We start from the raw sequence: 21,748 nt of genomic DNA on the forward strand, positions 1-21,748 counted from the left end.
AAATAAACTTAGCATGGTCGAGAGAGAGAGAGGAAGGCGCTAATTTTAGAGAAAATCTTCGGTTTTACCACATTGGTAGTATTGAAGTGGTCACCGATCTATTGTGCATCCCAAATTTTTTTCTAACCTATTCTACAGCACTTTGGTTTTATTGCTGTTGCTTTAAATGTGCTTTATAAATAAATTAGACTCTGACTTTGTAAAGAAATAATGATATGGGATAGACACGATTAATGGCTTACATGTATAATGTATAAAAGGTCTACTTCTCCTGTCTAAAAGTGTGTTTTTGAGATGGCCATTGGTACATTGATTGGTAGCTGCAAAATTGAATTAACTGCTTATTCTGTCTGCAACATCTTCTTCAGCATATAAAAAGCATATTATGGACATATGAACAAAATTTAAAAAAAAAACAAAAAAACATTCCATTCTGCTCTTTGTGCCATATAATTTAAATAAAATGTAAAACATCCACTAAAAAACCAGAAAGAGTTTCACATGTAGGTGAAATTCCTGAGTTTCCAGGCAGAGAGCTGGGCACGCCATGGTTCCCTTGTCCTCTTCCTCGTTCCTGTGAAAATGTGATAATATTGTGAAAAGGCCTGATATTTTATTCATAAAGTAAACATAACTACTAAAGCCTGAACTGCTGTACATGCACAAAAAAGACAGAGGTCACCTTAGTCTAGTGAGACATTGCACCAGAGTGGAGGATTATCAGCATTCACATGAAATCACAAGAGCTGCTCTCAGAGTAAAGGAGGACTGCTGTTAGCTGCTGTTAAACCTGGATGTGCCTGTTTAATGTGAGATTTATAACTGTTTTCTCTTAATAAAACAATCATAATTAGTGAAATTGCAGATTAACTTAAGTCATTATTCACCTTATTCAGCTCCGCCCATTTTCCAACGGGCGGGACTTCCTATTTTGAGTAGCACTTCCGGTAACTCGATCATGCCGGTGTTTACAACTGAGAGAGTGATGTGGGAAGAAACGAAAACCTCTTTAAAAAACAGAAATGGATCAAGTCTGCCTCATCCGCGACTTATTACAGAGTGAGAGGATGACATGAAAAAGTGGCCACAAGTCATGTATGGCGATATTTTTAACTATTTCGTGTTGTCTCTTGGCGTTGATCGCTCGGCTATGAGAAATTATAAGAGCACTGAAGCCTATCAATATTTGCACAGTGGTAAAGTCGGCGCTGTTCTGTTACATCAAGAACGGAAATATACGTTTCTTAAAGCTAATGTCAGTCCGAGTCAGGCTAATACCTCCTCACACATGGCGTGGGTGTTGGTGACAGCTGATGGAGTGGTGGAGACCACAGGATGCTCCTGTATCGCTGGGTTGGGACGGTCCTGCAGTCACACTGCTGCGATATTATGGAAGGTATGTTGATTTGAATAAAACTTTATTTGATTCATATATATATGATGTGGTTGTGCAAACGGAGGTTATTATTGTCATTTGTGAAACAGCTCCTGCGGTTTACTGTGTTATTAGCCCTGTCACAAGCTAATGCTAATTCCCTAGAGCAACAAAAAACTGATTCTGACCAAACCGCAGTCATAACAACGTTTCAAAATGGCAGAGAGTATCTTTTTACCTCACTGATGGCATAGGTAGTTCTTTAGTGGAAACTGAACTTTGGTAGAATCGCTGTAGCTGCGCTGACAGTGACCGATGCAAGCTGTGTGTTTACATAGCCATGAGCTGGTCCGCAGCATTCAGATCTAACCTTTCCGTGCTCTAAACAATTCTGAGAGAGAGAAAGCTTCATCTTTCCCCAGTTGTTGTGGCACCCACGGACAGCGCAATTGATGCCAAACATGTTAAAATCGCTTAAAAGAACAGTTAAAAGTAGCTACAGTAGCGAGAGGACTCGATGTTGTTGTAGTGTGAAGACGGTCAACTGGAAGTCGATCTCAAAAATGGCGCCGCCCTGCCTCACTTCCTGAATAAGGTGAATATGGGTGCTGAAATAGATTTAATGAATTGATTTAACATTTTTGAATGTAGTTAGGATTTTAGGTCCCCAGAATAAAGCGTGGATCAGGCTGGTTAAAAAGTGTTTTCTGTTACTGAGCTCCGACATGGCTGCATGATCTGTGTCCGAATATTTACAGCATGTATTGTGCTAATGCTCATGTACAGTCTGTTGCCATCTCCGTTTTGAATGTTAACATGTTGCTGTTTGCTAATTAGCACAAAACAGTTGAATTTGATTGTAACGTCAATGATTTTGCAGGTGATTATGTGTATATAATAATAGTAAAAACTTCATTTATACAGACTTTACATAATGCTTTACAGACAGGGCAATTAAAGGATTCTCATGAAGCTCGTGGAACAACAGATGGCTGATGTGGCCAAACAGAAAAAAGGCCAGAGAAGCAGAAATGGAGAAATGGATTAAACATAGTAAAATATTTTTAAAAAATAAGTCAACAGGACGCATAATAAAATAATAAATGCATCAAAAACGTCATATCCAATTAAGGAAATAATAAAGAATTGAAAATAAAATAAAGAATGAAGCCATAAAACAAAGGTAAAAGAATTTCTTTTAAAAAAAGAAGCAGAAGAAGAAAAACGAAGAAAAAAAATCATGAACCTGGGTACAGGTTCAATTTTTTAAAAATACATTTTTAAATTTAATTTTAAAAAATAAAATGTTTAAAATCATGAACCTAGGTACATGGTAATATCATGGAGACATTTCACTCTGGACAACATATGTCAGTGACATATTTTCAGCCTAAAGTCTGTAGCCTTGTTAATAGCTCTGTGAGGCCACAATGTTATAACAACACATAATGAACAAACTGGACAATCAGTACAACAGCTCTACTCTGTCATAGCAGATTGAACTAAACCCTAAAGCTTTTTGCCTTTCATTCTGGTCCTGTCTGTGGAATCATAACACTTCCTGTACCTCTCCACTTTGATGATTAATTGCAATTCACAAGATTCACTCTTCTGTGCTGACTTTGCCTTGCGACTTCCTGAAACCTATGACATCATATTGCACATTTTAAAAATTATTTTTAGGTTGTACAGGTTGTTTATGCCAATGGCCTGTTGCCTCATTCGTATCCTAAGTACATTATACCATTTTGTTTGCTTGTTTTTGTGATATTTTGTCCACCAAAGTTATATTCTGTTTCACTAATTTAACAAAAGTCACAAAAACATAATGTATATAAGCTGTAAAAGTGTATTGAAATGAGACTGGGATATGGAGTCAAGCCTTCCTTTGATGTAGAGCACAAACAGCATTTGCTATGCTGCCTTCATTATTTTTTTAACCGGTTGTGTGTCCTTCACTTGGTTCCAGATGTAATCCCCGCTGCCTGATTAGCAGTTCAGACACCTGGTTGAAGCACTGGTAGCTGTCGACTTGGACTGACAAGTTCCAACAGCAGAAAACAAAGAGAGAAAAATGGTGGGCTACCCCTGCACAATAATGACTGTGGGCAAAAACATTTATCCAGACAATGATATACTGCTCCCTCTTGTATTTTCCAGGTGAATACCTCTGGTGGCCACAGTGTTCCTACGACATGTGATTAGGTCTCAGTGTTTTTGTCCTAGCAGCAGTGTGTTCTGTAACCACAGTGCACACAACTGTTTACATTGTTGGGATACAAAGTTTAATCAAAGTAGACTTTATAAATGATTATTTAGCATTTTCAGTATTCATGTGCTATCACAGCCAGGTGTCTCTTTCACTTTCCTATAGTGGCTAACTTTACAGCACACCCCCTGCTGTGAATAACAAGCACTGAGTTTATAGCTGTAGAGCAAGACTTGGCAGTGACATTTCATTTAGGGAAGAGGTGCAGGTTAAGACTATTAGCCCTCACTCCTCTAAAGGCTACACTATGTGCAGGTTGTGTCTTTCAAAGGAGACAGTCTCTGAAATGGGACAAGCTTAGGACTCAGCCTGGGTGACTCAAACTCAACCTGATTAGCTCTGCCTGACTTCCACCAGCTCACCCTCAAACGAGCGAATCCAAATCTAATTTAGGAGACTTTGTTTGGAAGAAAGGCAGTGCTACACTGACTGTTAAGGACTGCATGGTAAAAACAATGAGACGTGTCTTGTTGCACATAAGCAAGTGTGCTCAGTTATTGTACTTTCAGGTTTTCATTACCCTAAAGCTTAAGTAAACAACATTTTTATTCAAACAATGAATAGAAATGGTTGTGTGCAATATGAGACAGTGTACTCACAGTGAATCTACACATAATTACTACCACCTCTGCAGTTCCTCTCAGCCCCACAGGGTGCTTAGCATATTTTTGTTCCTTTATGACTTTGAACTTCATTGTCTCATTTTAGTCTCACCAGTCTCATCCACCACATTTCCAGCAACCGCCAGCAGCTGTTTTCAGGGAAATAGCTCTGACTGTACATGACCTGCCCGGCTGGTATCAGCAGACAGACACAGCATATACCTGGTGAACATAGTGAGCTTTTAGCAGCTCAAAACTCAGAAGACCAAACAAGAGCTAAAATGAGAGTAAATACAGAAATGTGCCACAACACCACACGAATGCTAATGTTGCTTCATGTCTGCTATATGTGTGAACTGGCAACTGGTTGAAAACATCTAAGGTTAACATGAATGATTCTACAAGGCTGAGACTTAACTTGTATAAATATAAACTAAACCTTGTGCTTAGCCCAGCTGTGCAGCAGCCACAGAGCTTCCTCTTTCACTGCAAACAGAGAGTGAAACTAACCTCACCTCTTGTCAAAATAGCACGTATGCTGCTTTCATCCTACCTACATAAGACAGGAGACAAGCTCAGGACCCAGCAGTTCTGTCATCACCAGCATAAAAGACAGGCTTCACCTGTAGATACAAGCACATTTGGAGACAATTTGGAGACTCTTATTACCCACTGAGTGGTAAGTTGTTATTGCATACACTTTTTATTCACTTCATGCAGCTTCAAGATTCATGTCACATCATGGTGTGCCTTTTTTCATAGGTCCCACGCAGCAAAGACATGCATTTCTTGTTTCATTTCACATTGGTGCTGTCAGTAATCCTGACCTCAGCTCTGAAAACCCTTGACTCAAAACAAGAGCTCCAGAACAGTGGATTTGGTCAACCGCCGCCTCGCCACGGCCTCAAACTGCTGGTGTGGTATGTTCAGAAGTGTCTGGACAACAATATGCTGGCTCTGTGCGATCCAACGAAAGGTGAATATGGATTTCACAAGTTTCTGAATCGAGGGACCAAGAGGCTGCTACCGGTGATCACTGACAAAAGACAATACACATACTACACCATTGGAAACCTTCACTCTCCTCATGCCGAGGACTTGCCATATGAAGTCAGGAAGTATTACAACCGCAGCGACCCTAAGAGTAACATGGACAGAGTTTTGGTGAGATATAACAACAACAATAAACGCATTGATTGGATCTATGCATCTGCACATTATAAGGCTAAAGAGACATACATAATTGGCCCCAATCTTCTTGCCTCTCTTCGACAGAGAGCAGCGTTTGTTTGCATTGAAATTTGATGTACGTCTGATGACAGCTTTAACAGCTATGTGACCTGAACCTTTTCCTAAACAGTCTTTACTGGACTATTTTGCTGTTGCCATTGATACAAATCTGAGAGGAAAAAAATGTGCCAGACTACTTTGATGGCTTTATTTCGAGGCTTCAAACGAGGAATAACTGAACATCTGTGGAACCAAAAGAGCTTGCCTGCTTGTAATACCTATAGAATATGTAATCAATAAAATATGTTTCAAAATCTAATGGGTGGTATATTTTTCAGTAGCATAGACATGAATCTGGGGGTTGCTTTCAATGTTTACTCTCAACAAATATGGTCAAAAGTACTGCCTTTAGGACACAGTCAGGAGTGAACATCACTTTTCCTGCTATGCAATTATGAGCACATGGGTGAACTTTTAACTTGCCAACAAAAAACTCCCACACCTATATTAATACAGGTCTCTTTGAATGAGTAAACAGTCTGTTGGGGTCTGAGGGTATTAGAGGAGGGCACTAGTCCAGGTGCAAGTCACAGAAGCTCATAGAAGACCCCTTTTAAATATTTTCTCAATTTTTGGACATTTTATCTCATAGTGACCTATAGAGACAGGCACAAGAAATGCAAGTAAAGAGCTCCATTTTTATGATTACAGAATGACAGAGGTGGCAGTACACCATGGATAATACAGTAACACCTGCAAGCATTCAGAAAAAAGGGAACAGAACCTTCTACATGCTCTAGAAGACATATTTGGCCAGTTAGCATGTCCGTGCTCAGAAACACTGCTGCATAGGGGATAGTTTTTAGTTTTGTTTTTTTTTTTAGAATGTCAAATAAACGAATACCTCACACAGCACTTCGGTGGACACCAACAGGACGAAGGAAGCCAGGCAGACCGAAGACCATCTGGAGAAGGACAATCAAGAGTGAACTAAAGGAGATGGGTTTTTCTTGGGAGGAGGCAAAGAAGGTAGCCAGGATAGAGGCAAATGGTGTGACATCATTGCAGCCTTATGCCCCATTAGGGGTGAAGAGGCTACGTAAGTAAGTAAGTAGACAAGTAGAAGTGAGAGCAGAAGTAATTATCTTCTGTGATCTTCAATCTTAATATGCAAGTGCTGTATTGCAGTTTTTTTCTTTTATTAACTATGATAATCAAGTCTTACATACATGCACTTTTTTGATTTAATGCTTCTAGTTTACAACTGTCTACCGTACATGCACGTTTCTTTCAAGCTGAGGCTTAACTGTAAAATCTAAATTTAAACCAAACCTTGTACTCAGCTCAGCTGTACAGCAGCCACAGAGCTTCCTCTTTTGCTGCAGAGAATGAAACTAATTTCACCTCTTGCCAAAATAGCAAGTATTCTGCTTTCATCCCACATACATAAGATAGGAGTCAAGCTCAGGATCCAGCAGTTCTTCCATCATCAGCATAAAGTACAGACTTCAGCTGAAGATACAAGCACACTCAGATGCATCTGGAGACTGTTATTACAGAGGTTTGAGTTGTTAATGAATACAGTTGTTATTTACCCCAACACCGTCAAACACATGTCAAGTATACTACTAGCAAAAATGTTAGAATAAAAATATGTTATAATAAAAAATGACTAAATCACCTACAGTTAAGACTAAGAATTTAGACAAGAGACCAAATACACAAAAGATTACTTCTTTCAGTGCAAAGATCACAGAAGAAGAAAATCACATTTAGCTTTACTGAAATGAACAAGAAAAGTATAGGAAGTAAGCACAATTAATGAAGTTAGAAAGTAACAAAAGAGTGTTTTTACATTGTACTTCCACCTGAGGATTTAAAATATTACCTTACTGTCAAGGTCAAAAAGTCTCACCAATAATATTATATAAACCCTCTCACTATGAAAGTTCCACAGAGCTTTAAAAATTTGTATGAACTCCAATATCAGCTTGAATAGGAGGCAGTCAATCAAAATGTTGACTCTAATGAGTTGTGAAACAAGGCAGCACACACCTTCATGGCCAAAAGGCACAAAGTGTTGCAAAACTCAATTTCAATATTATGATGACAAAGCACCCTCGTGCCTGCAGTCCTCAAAAACCCACAGAAATGCCTCATTCATCTTCTGCTTTCCTCTGTTGCCAATGGGAGGACACCATTTGGGCCGCTGTACACTCGCAGGTTGAATTCAGATGTGATTTGATACTCCCACTGAAAATATTACAAGACTCCTGAAAGGGCCTATGAACAAGTAGGGGCAATCTTAGCAGATAAGGGAGATTTATAGGGTTCTTGCTCTGAACAGAAAAATGTGGAACATTAAAGAAATGCTGCCTGATTGTGTTTCAGGAAACCCAAATGTTCTGGTACCTTAGTGTTGATATGTTCAAGTCAATTTTCAACTGCTGTATACATGCACAATTAATAATTACAAAGATGTCAGTCCTGGTTAATTTGGCTCCACCTTTGGTTAGCAAATGTATCAGTAATACTGGTACCTCCAGTTCCATTTGGAATTGGGGACAGAAAACGTGCCCTGAGCCATACATTGCTCGATACTTTTCATTCAGGTCACTCTTTTTTAACCAAAAGCAAAATGTTTGTGTTAGAATTGTGGCGAACTCGAGGGTACACACAAGCGCAGCTGATCATAAAGAATTTTGGCTCGGTTACCTCGACACTTTTTGTGATAGAAAAAAATGTGGCACACTTCATGTCTGCAGTCCTGACTCTCTTGGCTCACAGATCATGGATCATCAGACAAGACGTTTTTTAATTCTAGGGGAGCGGTCACAGACTGTATATAAAGATTGGATGCTCCCTCCCACTGTACACCAGTGAAACCAAAGTATGGGCAAGAATTTCAGTCTTTCAATGTGCAAAACTGATAGAGACATACCCCAAGCGACTTGTAGCTGTAACTGTAGCAAAAGGTGGTGCTACAAAGTATTAATGCAAGGGGGCTGAATAATGTTGCACACCCCACTTTTCAGTTTTTTATTTGTTAAAAAAGTATAAAATATCCAATAAATTTCATTCCACTTTACGATTGTGTCCCAATTGTTGTTGATTCTTGACAAAAAATTAAAATTTTATATCTTTATGTTTGAAGCCTGAAATGTGGCGAAAGGTTGAAAAGTTCAAGGGGGCCGAATACTTTCGCAAGGCACTGTATGTATAACGACATTTTAAGTGCATCTCCTACTGATAACAATCGATAAAGATAATATATATATATATATATATATATATATATTATGGCATGCCGTTTAGGAAATTATATATATAATGAAACTTGATATATATATAATGAAACTTGATATATATATAATGAAAGTCGATATATATATAATGAAACTTGATATATATATAATGAAACTTGATATATATATAATGAAAGTTGATATATATATATAATGAAACTTGATATATATATAATGAAAGTCGATATATATATATAATGAAACTTGATATATATATATATATATATATAATGAAACTTGATATATATATATATATATATATATATTGACTTTCATTATATATATATCAACTTTCATTATATATATATCAACTTTCATTATATATATATATCGACTTTCATTATATATATATATCAACTTTCATTATATATATATCAACTTTCATTATATATATATATATATATCGACTTTCATTATATATATATATATATATCAACTTTCATTATATATATATCAAATCTTTTATTCCTACCGAGCCCCGGAAGGGACATGTCCGTATGGCGAAGCGACAATGAAGGACACTCACCCGGACGAGAATTTTATTGAGTTTTATTTTGAAATCGGCCTGAAATACACAGACATTCAAGCAGTGCGATGCGCTAAGAGTCTGCCATGCAGACCAGCGATCCTGATAATGGTAAGTTTTATTTCTCCAACATCCTGCTGTTATCCTACTATGAATACGCTAGCTACAACAGTCCCACATCAGTATTATGAACGTTCCGCCAGCTAACGCGGTCCGGACACCGGATCACTGATTAGAGGTTGGCGTTGAACTATTGTTTGCTAGCCAGTTAGCCGCTGGTAAGCTAACAAGCTATGAAACAACTCCTTATAAAACCGGAGGAAAGCAGCAGCAATATTTCAGTCCAAGACCTGTATTCAGAACCTCCCACGCTGTTACACAATGACCCATTAATCATATTACTGAACTATATGGTTATCATTGAAATTTTCCTTGAAGAACCAGTGAACTCTTTGCGAACACATTTTAATTTATGTGTTGATTATGTTTCGTATCAGTAATACAAGTCTAAAAAACTGATTCAAATGATCAAGTTAACACAATGAAATAAAGAGTACTGGTAATCTGCAGCTATTTTCATAATTTCAAGGTAAAATTCTGATGTGTGATTTTCTAGCTTTGCAGATGTGGAAATCCAATGCACTGATTTCTTATACACAGATGCTTTTGGTGTTTTTTGTTGTAAAATAAAACAAGGCATTTATCACTGTTGGAAATTATTACAGGTATTATTTGTAACACTTTCTAACATTGTATGGACAAAGCAATAAATCAGTTAATGGATAAAATCATTTGTATTACAGATGCTATCAACAGCATGTCTTGTTCATTTTATTTAGTTGTCGGCCTTGGATGATGAGGTCCAGTTACCAGGAGCACTAGTCTGCAGCTTACTGGTTCCGTCCTGCAGCTCCTCCACGCTGTCCTCCTCTCTACAGACCAAATCAAGTAAGATCTGTTTAGACTATGCAGACATCAACATGATCAGTATGTTATCTTTTGACCCATCCTAAAATCACAAAATAGAACATTTACTTTAAGTTAACTGTGTTTATGAAAATAGAAAATAATTACTGACAACTAATACTTTTTGGATGCTTTTATGCAGGAAAAGGGAACCAGGAAGCTGCTGTGGATCCTCTGCAGTATCTGGAGAGGTCAGAGGAACGGTTCTTGGAACAGATCGGAAGACACCAAGACGTGACCTCTGCCATGCTCCAGAACATCCAGAAGATGAATGAAAACCTTGGTTGCACTGATGGGACGCATGGTGTCGGTGCTGGAGCAACTGTCCCAGAATTAAACTGCATTGTTGACTATTGGCTTTTCTAGAAAATAAATCTTTTTTAGTACTTCACCTGTTTTGTATTTTACCCATACACTTTGGGTGAATAAACAGAAATTTGTGATGAGAGATGCAAATTTTGTCTATAATCTACAGAGACTTTATTCAGTGTTCAGTGCACACTTTTGTTACACACATTTTGACAGATAAGCAGTTGTGCTTTTCAAGCAGATTTTAGTCAGAAACATCAGTAGCATATATTGTTGTTTTTTTACTGTTACACCAATCTAGGTAGATAAACTGCACTACTGCAGCAGATATATTATTGAAATGTGCTTCTATTATGTGTCTACATACACTGCTCACAAATAGTTATTCAACTTTTGGGTGAAATTGATGGAAAATATAAAAAGTGCATGCTGTAGTGATATATCATAAAAGTAGGGTATTTAACTAGAAACATGCAATAGTGATTTCCTCATCTCAAAAAAAATTATTGAATCAAAAGCTAACAACAGTGGAGGGTATGTCACAATAAAAATGTCTCAGTTTGGACAGAACAGCAGCCTTCAGCTGAAATCCAGTACGATTGTGTCCCACCAGTGGCGTGATCATGGATGTGTCCAGGCAGCAGCTGACCTCTGCCTCGTAATTAGCCTTAAGACCAGCTATAAAGATAAACATAGATATTATCATTATCATCAACATATGGTGCAGTTGTTTAAGCTATGTAGGGATGCAAATGTAGTCGAAGCTAAGTAGCTAAGCTAATGCTAACACGTTCAGTGTTCAGAATCAAAACATCTCTAAAAATTACCTGTTTTCTCAAACGTAGTTGCCGTTCCCTGTGACAACCATGAAGACAGATAGATAATCACAGAAGAGCTCATCTGAAGAGCAAATGTCCAATCAGGTTCCTGTTTTTGTTTGCCATGTCCTTCCAGGGCTCAGTAGGAAAAAGTCTGAATATATGGAATGAAACTTTGAATAGATGGAATGAAAATCTGAACATTCTATATTCCGACTTTCATTATATATATATCAACTTTCATTATATATATATATATCAACTTTCATTATATATATATATATATATATAAATCGACTTTCATTATATATATATATCAACTTTCATTATATATATATATATCAACTTTCATTATATATATATCAACTTTCATTATATATATATCAACTTTCATTATATATATATCAATTTTCATTATATATATATCAAGTTTCATTATATATATATCGACTTTCATTATATATATAATTTCCTAAACGGCATGCCATAATATATATATATATATATATATATATATATATATCTCAGAGGTGACTGGCCAATAGAGGGTGCTAGGGCGCCGCGCCCTCTGTCTCACATCATGTAGAGTCACAGCTCTTCCTTTAATAAAACGTTTTTAAAATTGCATTTACATGTATATCCTATGTTTTTAACAAGCAAAATGGATAATAGAGCCTGTAGAGAGTTACTAAAATGTAAAATTTGTAATAAAAAGTCAGATTAGAAACGTCCGACATTGTCTACAATTACTAATAGTGGACATATATGGCCGGGGCGCACTCATCTTTCCCCTTTGACTCTCGTTATAACTTTGACATGCACAGTTCATTCCTCTTCAATACAAGAGATAGGAGACAGAGGGACACAGGCTGACCGCGCCCTGCTGTCTCCCTCTGATCGCTTTACACACCACCGGCCATGGGGTGGCAGCAGAGAGCGAGCGGTTTGTTCATCCACTTGTCTTTAATTAAAACCACCAAGCGAGTGACGTTCAGCGCAGAGTGTAGGAGTAATTAGCAAGCAAGATTATCAACGAGTCATAGAGCGAGCCAAAAAAAAGTAGAAAATGGAGAGAGAAAATTCAGTGAAGTTACTGAAAACAACGCCGTTCGAGAGGAGAACACTGCAGGAGAAACTGAGAGTGAAGGAGCCGGTATGGCGAATTTAAAGCATTTTTCCGAGAAAGTAAGAAGGCATGAGCAAGCTAGGAGCCACATGGAAAATGCTAAGTGTCTGGGCATGTTTGAGAGAGCTAACATAGCAGCTCAGCTTGATGATGGCTACAGGATAGGCATCTGTAAACATAACGAGGAGGTTGACAAAAATAGGCATGTGCTGTCTAAAATAATAGACTGCATTAAGTTCTGTGGTGCCTTTGAGCTCACCCTGAGAGGCCATGATGAGAGTGAAAGCTCCAAAAATCCAGGTATTTTCAGAGGGCTGGTGGATTTTGTAGCATCACTAGATGCAGCTGTTCATGAGCACCTTCAGACTGCCACTGTGTTTAAAGGGACATCCAAAACAGTGCAGAATGAACTCCTTGACTGCATGCTGGCAGTTTTGACAGAGTCCATTATTGAGGAAGTTCAGTGTGCAGACTTCATATCCATCCAGGCTGATGAAACAATGGACATCTCCACCCAGTGTCAGCTTGTTCTTGTGATCCGCTACATCGACAAAATGAATGAAGTGCAGGAGAGATTTTTTGAGTTTATACCTCTGCAATCTGCCACAGCTGAGTCCATTGCCACAGCACTTTTGGAGAGGCTGAGCCTCATTCTCCCTGATGACCAGAAGAGCAAGCTCATCTCCCAGGCCAATGATGGTGCGAGTGTCATGAGAGGAGCCACAGGTGGTGTACAGAAGAAAGTGAGCGATGTGTATGCGAATGCACACTATGTCCACTGCTATGCTCACCAGCTCAACATTATCATGCAGCAGGTGACATCCCGTATCCCAAAAGTTGGTCAGTTCTTCTCTGACCTAGCTGGATTCTCAGGATTTTTTTCAAGATCCTCGAAGAGTACCAGTGTGCTTGACAGAGTGGTGGCACACAGGCTTCCAAGTGCAAGCACAGTAAGGTGGGACTTCCACAGCCGTGCTGTCAACACTGTGTTTGAGCACAAAGACGACCTGTAATAAAAAAAAAACTTCTGATTAATGTTAACCATAATAAGTTATTATTTATGATACTTAATGTGCTTAATTTCTTTCTGTTTCCTGGCAACTAAAGTTTAATTTTTTTCTCTTCTGGGGCTGGTCAGAGACTCCTTCCCTACTGTCAGTGAAGAACATCACAGCTGTGTGCCTCAGCAGCAGCTGGCCACGAAGCGCCGCACACTGGGACCAGATGAACTACAGAGGATAGCTATAGAGGTGAGATCAAAGCTAAAACTTAGTATCCTACGATATGTCTGTGACTGTTGTCCTTCCTGTTGTTATTCCTTTCTATATATATGTGGACGTCGTCTCTCCCTGAAGTTGATGAGTGGTGACCTGAACAATCAAAACTTTTCTCACCACTCATCAGGACACACAGCTTCATAAATAAATCTAATATCAACTGGCAGCGGTTCCTCCTGGCCTTACCAATCAATGTGTGTCTTTCTTTATAGGTTTGTGACACAATCCTGGGCCATGCAAAAGAGAGGTTTGCCTTCACCAAACACCTAATCAGTGCTACTCTGCTTCAAGGAGACAGATTCCAGGAGTACGACAGCCAGTTCCCTGAAGCAGCGCTCAACACCACCATGGAGGCCTATCCAATGCTGAACAAGGGCAAGCTGAAAACTGAACTGTCGCACATCTTCAGCAACACAGAGTTCAGGAGTTGCAATGGTGCTGTGGCTCTGTACCAGCTCTTCATGAGCAACAATCTTCAGGACACCTTCTCAGAGACTGTGTCTCTCCTGAAGATCCTCATCACGAATCTGAGAGGTGCTTCTCAACACTAAAAAGAATCAAGACCTTCCTCAGGAACACGATGTCGCAGGATCGTCTTAATGCACTGGCCATGCTCTCTATGGAAAAGAAACTTGTCAGGGAGACCCCAGATTTTAACCATAGAGTCATTGAGAAATTTGTGTGTCTCAAAGACAGAAAAGCAAAACTTGCATACAAAAAATAACACAGATGTAGAGGTGCTGGCTTTAATCTCTAAAATGTGAGGATTTACTTTTTTGTCATTTAATAATGTAAATAGAAATGTTAGTTGACACAAGTGGCACTTTAGACTGAAAAGCCTGTTGATTTTCATATGTTCTGAAATCTGAGGAATTAATGTTTTTCTTTATTTTCATTGTAAATATTTAATTTTAGTTGACAGAAGCACCACCCGAGCGTGCTTTTTTTGCCACACTGGCTCGGATAGTCTCAACGAGTGTCCCACAACATACAAGAGATGAGAAGTGAATGAAAACCTCCACAATACTTGCCGATCGCTATTTGTTGTGGTCTGTATCCAAATCTCGGGACGCTAGAAAACAAATCTCGTTCCAAAATCGTGCGATAGCTTGCGCCAAAACACCGGTGGGGGAAACAGCTGTTTGCCTCAGGTGAAGAGAGACGAGTGGAGCGATTTTGTGTCGGATTACAGAACAGTTAGTTTTTTCTAAACCTGGTAAAACTAATGTGTCATCAGTGCGCATTTCCGAGTTGTGGCAACAGAATGGTGCGCTACACTTCGCGCAGCTTTCACAGACTACCGTACTCGGAGAAGGAAACGCTAAAGTTGTGGCTAAACGTTTTACAAATGGACCCTAAAACTCCAGTTGATGCACTTCGATGTAAAAACTTTGGTAATCCGTTCACACATATATATATGTGTGTGTGTGTGTGTGTAAACTGTGAATGTGAGTGTGATTGTCTGTATATGTAGCCCTGTGACAAAATGTCGACCTGTCCAGGGTGTCCCCCATAGATATACATAGAAAGGCTAGATGGCTGATGGGACTTTCGCCGGTGACATCACCGGTCGGCCATCTTACCTAGGGGGACTTTTCCGGAGCACTCTATAGTAGTGGATGGAAGGTGAGTGACCCACACAAACAAAAATACACTTAACTTGCTGAATTCTTGACGGATTTACAAACGGTTTGGTTTATTAACCCCTTAAGCTTCAGTGTACCGCTGGCGGTACACCTAATTTGCATAGGAATTTCAAGAATGTCCGACGGCTGCAAACACGATTATACAAACACTAAACGCCGATGGAAAGCTTAGATTCTCATGAATCCGCCGGTATAAACCACTTTCAGATGCGATTACCACAGTGGGTGAGAAAAACACATTTGTCCGACAAAAACGAACATTCATCCATCCGTTCTCTATACACGGCTTCAACGCACACAGCGCGACTCACATTTCCGGGTTTATTATTACACACAAAAAAAAAAGATTCCACAAAAAACGGCCATAATCCAACCTTTTACATCCAGATGACACAAGCCAGTAAACTATTTTATCCAAAACATGTCCTGAAGTCGGTATAAAATCCCCGAATCGGTCATTTTCAAGGAAATGCACCTCGCGATACCCGTCCAATATTCCCTGTATTTTTCGTAATTTTTTTAATTTAAAAATAGAATATTAGCGATTTTTTTTTTGTACTGAAAACGGCTGGAATTGACTGAAGCTTAAAGGGTTAAAAACCTTATTAACCTGGCTATGATTCAGGCCATGCAGACCTGTTGAAATTGCAATTTTTCTTTTCGAAAATCGCTGCATAGTTGTGTGTTTGTTACAGCCATTTGCAAGGCTGCAATCTGGGAGTTTCAGTTATTATATAGGTTTCCGTGAGATCAGCAATAATTTTGTGATGACATATTTTGTCTAAATGACAATTTGTGTGGATGCAGTTGGGCATTAGCTAGCAAAGAAACAAGGTTGTGAATGAGACATGTGAGCCACTTGGACTATTACAAAGTAACCAGGACTTAATTCTATACAGGTGGGAAAGGCATAATTACTCCTTCGTTTTAGCATGATTTTCAAGCTGTTTCATTAGTGAAATATATCCTAGATTTAGATTCATTGTGATACAGTAACTAGCTGGCTTTGTGTTTGCAAAAATACCCCCCTACAGTGCAAGATGCCACACTTTTGTGCAACATATGGATGCTCAAATGAACGTTCCTTCAAAACAAGAGCCTGTGGAATCACCTTTCACTCGTAAGAAATGACTTGAGGAACATATTTAGGATAATTGTTACTAACTTAGTGGATTTGTACTTGTATAATACAAGTTATTTTGACCCTGACGTTTTAGAAACGTTTCTACCATTTGTTTACATAATAATCATTGCATATTTCTTTTTCACATTTCTTTTAACATGTTGCTGTTATTTAGGTTTTCACAATGGCATTCAAGCATAGGCTACATGAATTACCCCAACAATATCATAATTTAGCTCAGTATTTTTGTCCTTACCACTAATGTTAAAGGTAAGAAGGGTGTAAAATGTTGTCAATAATTCATATATCTTGGTATCTTCTCATGTTTTTAAGGTTTCCCCAAAACGCAGAGAAGAGGAGGCAATGGGAACTTGCTCTAAGAAGGGACGGTTTTGTTGCATCAAAAAACTGCAAACTGTGCAGCGAACATTTCAGGAGTGAGGATTTTGACTGGACAGGGCAGACTGTCCGGCTTAAGGCTGCCAACCATTTTCAACTTCCCTGCTCATCTCCAAAGGGTATGTGTATCATTGGCCAACAAGAATATGTCATATACGTATTGTCACGATTTCTGCAAGTTTAGGAATACATAAAGTGTTGTGCATTAAGGACATTTAAATATTTAACTGTATATTTTAGCCGGTAGCAACAAGAAGCACTGCTGCCTCTAGAAGAGCAGAAGAAAACCTGCCCATGGACCTGCACCAGGATGAGTCTCCACCTGATGTTGTGACTATTTGTACACAACTAAGAGCATCATATGGCTTATCATTTATCTCAGTGGTGCCCAGGAAGGGATATGATGGTGTTACTTGAAGAACCCAATATTATTTGAGGTGGTAATCTGTGTAAAAGGATTGAGAACCACAGGCTGTCACTTGCTCATGTCACTCATACACTTTTATGAATAAGCATGTGCAAACTACAACAAGGCGTAGGGAACCTTTACAATCAAAACTGACATTTTTGTTAAGAGACCCAAAACATAATTTTGCCTTTAGCCAAGCCAATTTATTAAAATCAGTTTATTAAAAGAACACTGATTTGGGTTTTGTTTTGTAGATTTAGAGACCATAGCATTGTATTGAACTCAGCACTGATATGTGAACATGAATTGTTAAAAGGTTACCGTTAATACTGTCCTCATTATTATTATTATTATTTATATATTTTTCCAAAGCCTCAGGCAGCCACTGGAGAGAGGAGAAAGAGCCTGAAGAGGAAGGCCCCTGACCACCTGTATGCATTGCCTTCCTGCCCCAAGGCTATAAAGGCCAAACTCGATGCAGCCTTGGCAACAGTGTGGAAACTGCAGCGGGAGAAGAGCAATGCCTTGGCGAGGGAGAGGAGGGCAAAGAAAAACAAGCATGCTCTTCTGGAGGAACTGAAAGAGAAAAATCTGATCAATGAAGAACTGAAAGAGAAGCTTGAATGCTACTCGGGTAAAAAAAAGAAATACATTGAATAGCTTAGTAGTTAATATTAAAAGGGGACATACTAAATCACTTTTTTGCTAATTTAATTATAGATCTTCCAGTTCACCTCCTGTCGAGGAAAGGTGTAGAGTACACCAAGGCCCAGAGAGAGTTTGCCCTTACACTCCATCTTCACGGTCCAAAGGCATATCACTATCTGAGAGACACTCTTAAAATACACCTCCCACATCCCAGTTCATTGCAAAGGTATTCTTCACGATGGCTAATTTTGAACTACGTTAACAACTTAAGTTGCAGTATCATGAATGGTTAAACTGATATAAGTGCTGCTACATTTTGATATTATAGTCATTTTTATTATGTCCATTGTGCACAATAGGGATGCTTGGGTTAGTAGTTAATTGATTAAATGGATAACGGCTTTTAATTGTATAATTTGTCTTAAGGTGGCTGAACTCTGTAGATGCCAAACTTGGTCTCAACCAAATGATGCTGGACATGCTGGAGAGAAGGCGCCAGGAAGATGAGGCCAAGTATGGTTGTGTCACACTGATGTTGGATGCCATGGCCATCAAAAAACATGTGCAGTGCATTCTACAGACACAAACTATGTCTGGATTTGTGGACATGGGGGATCGTTCCAATCAGACAGACATAACCACTGAGGCTCTTGTGTTTATGGTGGTTGGGCTTCAAGGTTATTGGAAAGCTCCAATTGCGTATTATCTGACCAAGACCCTAACCCCAGAAACGCAGAAAGTCTTAATAGTGCATGCCTTGGAAGAGCTTCACAAACGTAAGATAAAAGTGGTGTGCATGACGATGGATGGCCATGCATCCAACATCAGTATGTGCACCCAGCTCGGATGTGAGCTAAAAGCAAACCCCTGTGAGCCAATGGAGACCTACTTCCTTCATCCAGTAACTCAGGAACAGGTTTTTGTTATGATGGACGCTTGCTACATGCTGAAGCTGACACGCAATATGTTGGAGGTACATGATGATTATTAAAAAAAATTATTATATTATTATTATAAAAAAAACCCGCGCGGTCTCGCTCTCCAGAACCGCGGATGAGGCTGGGACTGGTCGGACTCTGGGACTCTGGGATTTTGGAGCATGCGCACTAGCATTTTTGACGGTACAAGCATGCGCAGTAGCGTCCTACACGTCCCAGAGTCCTACAAGTCCCAGCCTCCTCCGTGGTTCTGGAGAGCGAGACCACGCGGGTTTTTTTTTAATTTTTCTGAAATGCGGAAGTCGGAGAGAGAGCCATATCACGCTGGGGAGATGGCAGCTGATCGTAGAGGCAAACAGGTTGCAGAAATTATCTAGTGTTATCTTGCAATATTTGAAAACGGTATATTTGTTTTACTGTAAAGCACTTTGTGCACTTCAAGGGCACACCATTGAAATGCACTGGCGGAATCCCAGAATCAGGCAGCCACTTACTTCTGGTGTGTGTGTGCCCTAAAGGGATAGTTCACCAGTTTACTTGAAATGTTAAGGATTGCAAAGTGTGTATTTAAAAGAGCTTGTATTTTATTTTTCTATTTTATACGATCACAGACTGTTGTTATTTGAAGATGTTTGTCAAGTTTACTTGAAATTTTACAGATTGTATTTGTTTAAACTGTGTATTTAAAAGAGCTTGTATTGTTTGGGACCAATAAAACTGACACTTTGTATATCTTTGCTTCTGTGTCATTTATAAATGCTTTATAAAGCATAGATAGTCCTCACTTTAGATGGGCTCACGGAATATACTTAACTAATGAGTAGTAACCGCATTAATAAGTTATTCATTGAGTATGAATATGTGTTTGTAAATCATATACTAACACAGTTGCTAACCCTTTATAAAGTATTAACAACTGAGGTTATCAATGAGCAACAAAACATTTTTAACCGGATTTATTAAGTGCTTAGTAATGCATAATAAATGCCATACAGATCACGAATTCATGATTAATTAAGCACGTATAACTAATTAGTTACAAATGATGAGTTAACGATGAATTAAGCACTTTACTAATGTTCAACTAATGCTTAATAATGTGTTGGTTGAACATTTAAAACTGTCTTTACTAATGCTTTGTAATGCATTACTAATGGTGAATTCATGATGAGTTCATGAGGATTTAAGGATTAACTAATGCTGAAATTATGCTGAACCAATGCTTAACTAATGCTTAATAGTGTATAGTTATTATAAAGTGTTACCGGAATGTGGACTACATGCTGCCAACTGTGTCACAGACAAGCATGTCCACTTTTCTAATTAGAAGATGAAGGTATGTTTGTATGATGATCTACAGTATGTATAGAAGGCTGTAAAATAAATGAGCTCTATGGCTTTGCGTTTTTATCCTGATGGTGATATTGGTATCTTGTAGCGCTAATGTCCTCTTCATATGAACTATCTCCTTAATAAGCTCAAATTTAGGTCTCCCTGGCTGCTCAGACCTTGAGCAATTCTGTGGCAGTGGTGCTCCGTACCTTGTAAGATCTCAAGGATCCAGTGTTTGCAGTATTCAAAGACTGTGAGGCTACGCAGAATTCACTGAGGTAATACAGCGAGGGATTTGCATCATTAACCAAAATCATTTTCCAATATCCAACTGTTAAGAACATTTGAGTGGTTAATTGGTTTACATTTAAATGGTTAATTGCTTTAATGCTGGTTCATTATATCATTACAGGTGAGCGATTTCATATTTTATTCACAACACCCTGCTTGTAGATTTTTGTTTTTTAAAAGTACATTGCTTTCAATTTAGGCTTAATTAAATAATTAAGACCATCATCAAATTCAAAAATATGCATTCACTTTTTACTTACCTTATCTCATACTTACCTCAGAAACACCCTTGTCGTCACATCTCAGTTTTAAACAAACACATAGGAAATGGAGAGAAATCAAAATATTTCTCATACATGTTTACTATCTGACGTTGTTACGACACATTTTTAGCTTGTAGATCTGCTATTTCCGCATGTAAGTGTAAAGCAGGCATAACTGGACGTAAAATCCAACACGCACACATTTGTTAGTATATTTGGGTTAAGTGTCATACTGTATCTGTCATGTGCAACTTCAAATCCTACAAGTCAAACATAAATATAATTGTCAACAACAAAGACACCATTAAATTTTGAATCGCAATTATACGAGTGACAATTAATCGTCCAGTACAATGTCCTAATCGTGACACCCTGAGCTTCCAGTTAATTTAGATATTTGTTTATAGATAACGGACAGGCTGTTTGACATCCTGAACAGCCGCAATCCCAGAGCTAAGGCCCCCCTTGGTTCTAGGAATTGGACAAGAACCAGGGGGTTCTTGTCAAGAGCTAGGGCATACTTGCTCTCTTTGAAGATGAAGGATGGCACACCCCTCTACCAAACAAAGAGGCCTTAAAAAAAGGGAATGTTCTCTTAGTGATGCACTGATACCACCCCCCAACACAACTTTTGAGTAGTCACCAATCTTCTTCTTCTTTTCCTTTCGGCTTTTCCCTTTAGGGGTTAGCCACAGCGAATCAATTGCCTCCATCTAACCCTGTCTGCTGCATCCTCTTCTCTCACACCAACTACCTTCATGTCCTCTTTAACCACATCCATAAACCTCCTCTTTGGTCTTCCTCTAGGCCTCCTGCCTGGCAGTGGGAAATTCAGCATCCTTCTACCAATATAATCACTCTCTCTCCTCTGGACATGTCCAAACCATCTCAGTCTG

General features: G+C 38.7%; 2 protein-coding genes and 1 long non-coding RNA gene across 3 annotated transcripts; all 3 read left to right on the top strand.

The window, feature by feature from the left end:
- Positions 1 to 4,675: 4,675 nt before the first annotated feature.
- On the top strand, positions 4,676 to 5,795 carry si:ch211-198c19.1 (uncharacterized protein LOC100151013 homolog). Its single transcript, XM_051956821.1, has 2 exons — positions 4,676 to 4,925; positions 5,009 to 5,795. The coding sequence occupies exon 2, from the start codon at positions 5,027 to 5,029 to the stop codon at positions 5,549 to 5,551; it is 525 nt and encodes a 174-aa protein (XP_051812781.1). The 5' UTR covers positions 4,676 to 4,925; positions 5,009 to 5,026; the 3' UTR covers positions 5,552 to 5,795.
- Positions 5,796 to 9,255: 3,460 nt separating this feature from the next.
- On the top strand, positions 9,256 to 10,664 carry LOC127536448 (uncharacterized). Its single transcript, XR_007945436.1, has 3 exons — positions 9,256 to 9,418; positions 10,147 to 10,255; positions 10,416 to 10,664. It is a non-coding gene; the product is annotated as an uncharacterized LOC127536448 (long non-coding RNA).
- Positions 10,665 to 12,544: 1,880 nt separating this feature from the next.
- LOC127536443 (zinc finger MYM-type protein 1-like) lies at positions 12,545 to 18,250 on the top strand. Its single transcript, XM_051956819.1, has 4 exons — positions 12,545 to 15,429; positions 16,906 to 17,090; positions 17,212 to 18,014; positions 18,101 to 18,250. Exon 1 carries the CDS (start codon positions 12,556 to 12,558, stop codon positions 13,537 to 13,539), a length of 984 nt encoding a protein of 327 aa, XP_051812779.1. The 5' UTR covers positions 12,545 to 12,555; the 3' UTR covers positions 13,540 to 15,429; positions 16,906 to 17,090; positions 17,212 to 18,014; positions 18,101 to 18,250.
- Positions 18,251 to 21,748: the final 3,498 nt, after the last annotated feature.

This window comes from Acanthochromis polyacanthus, chromosome 12 (genome assembly GCF_021347895.1).
Source record: "Acanthochromis polyacanthus isolate Apoly-LR-REF ecotype Palm Island chromosome 12, KAUST_Apoly_ChrSc, whole genome shotgun sequence".
Classification (NCBI taxonomy): Eukaryota; Metazoa; Chordata; class Actinopteri; family Pomacentridae; genus Acanthochromis; species Acanthochromis polyacanthus.

What these genes read in the sequence shown, in the direction of transcription:
- si:ch211-198c19.1 (XM_051956821.1), top strand. Translation starts at nt 5,027, where the DNA reads ATGCATTTCTTGTTTCATTTCACATTGGTGCTGTCAGTAATCCTGACC.
- LOC127536443 (XM_051956819.1), top strand. Translation starts at nt 12,556, where the DNA reads ATGGCGAATTTAAAGCATTTTTCCGAGAAAGTAAGAAGGCATGAGCAA.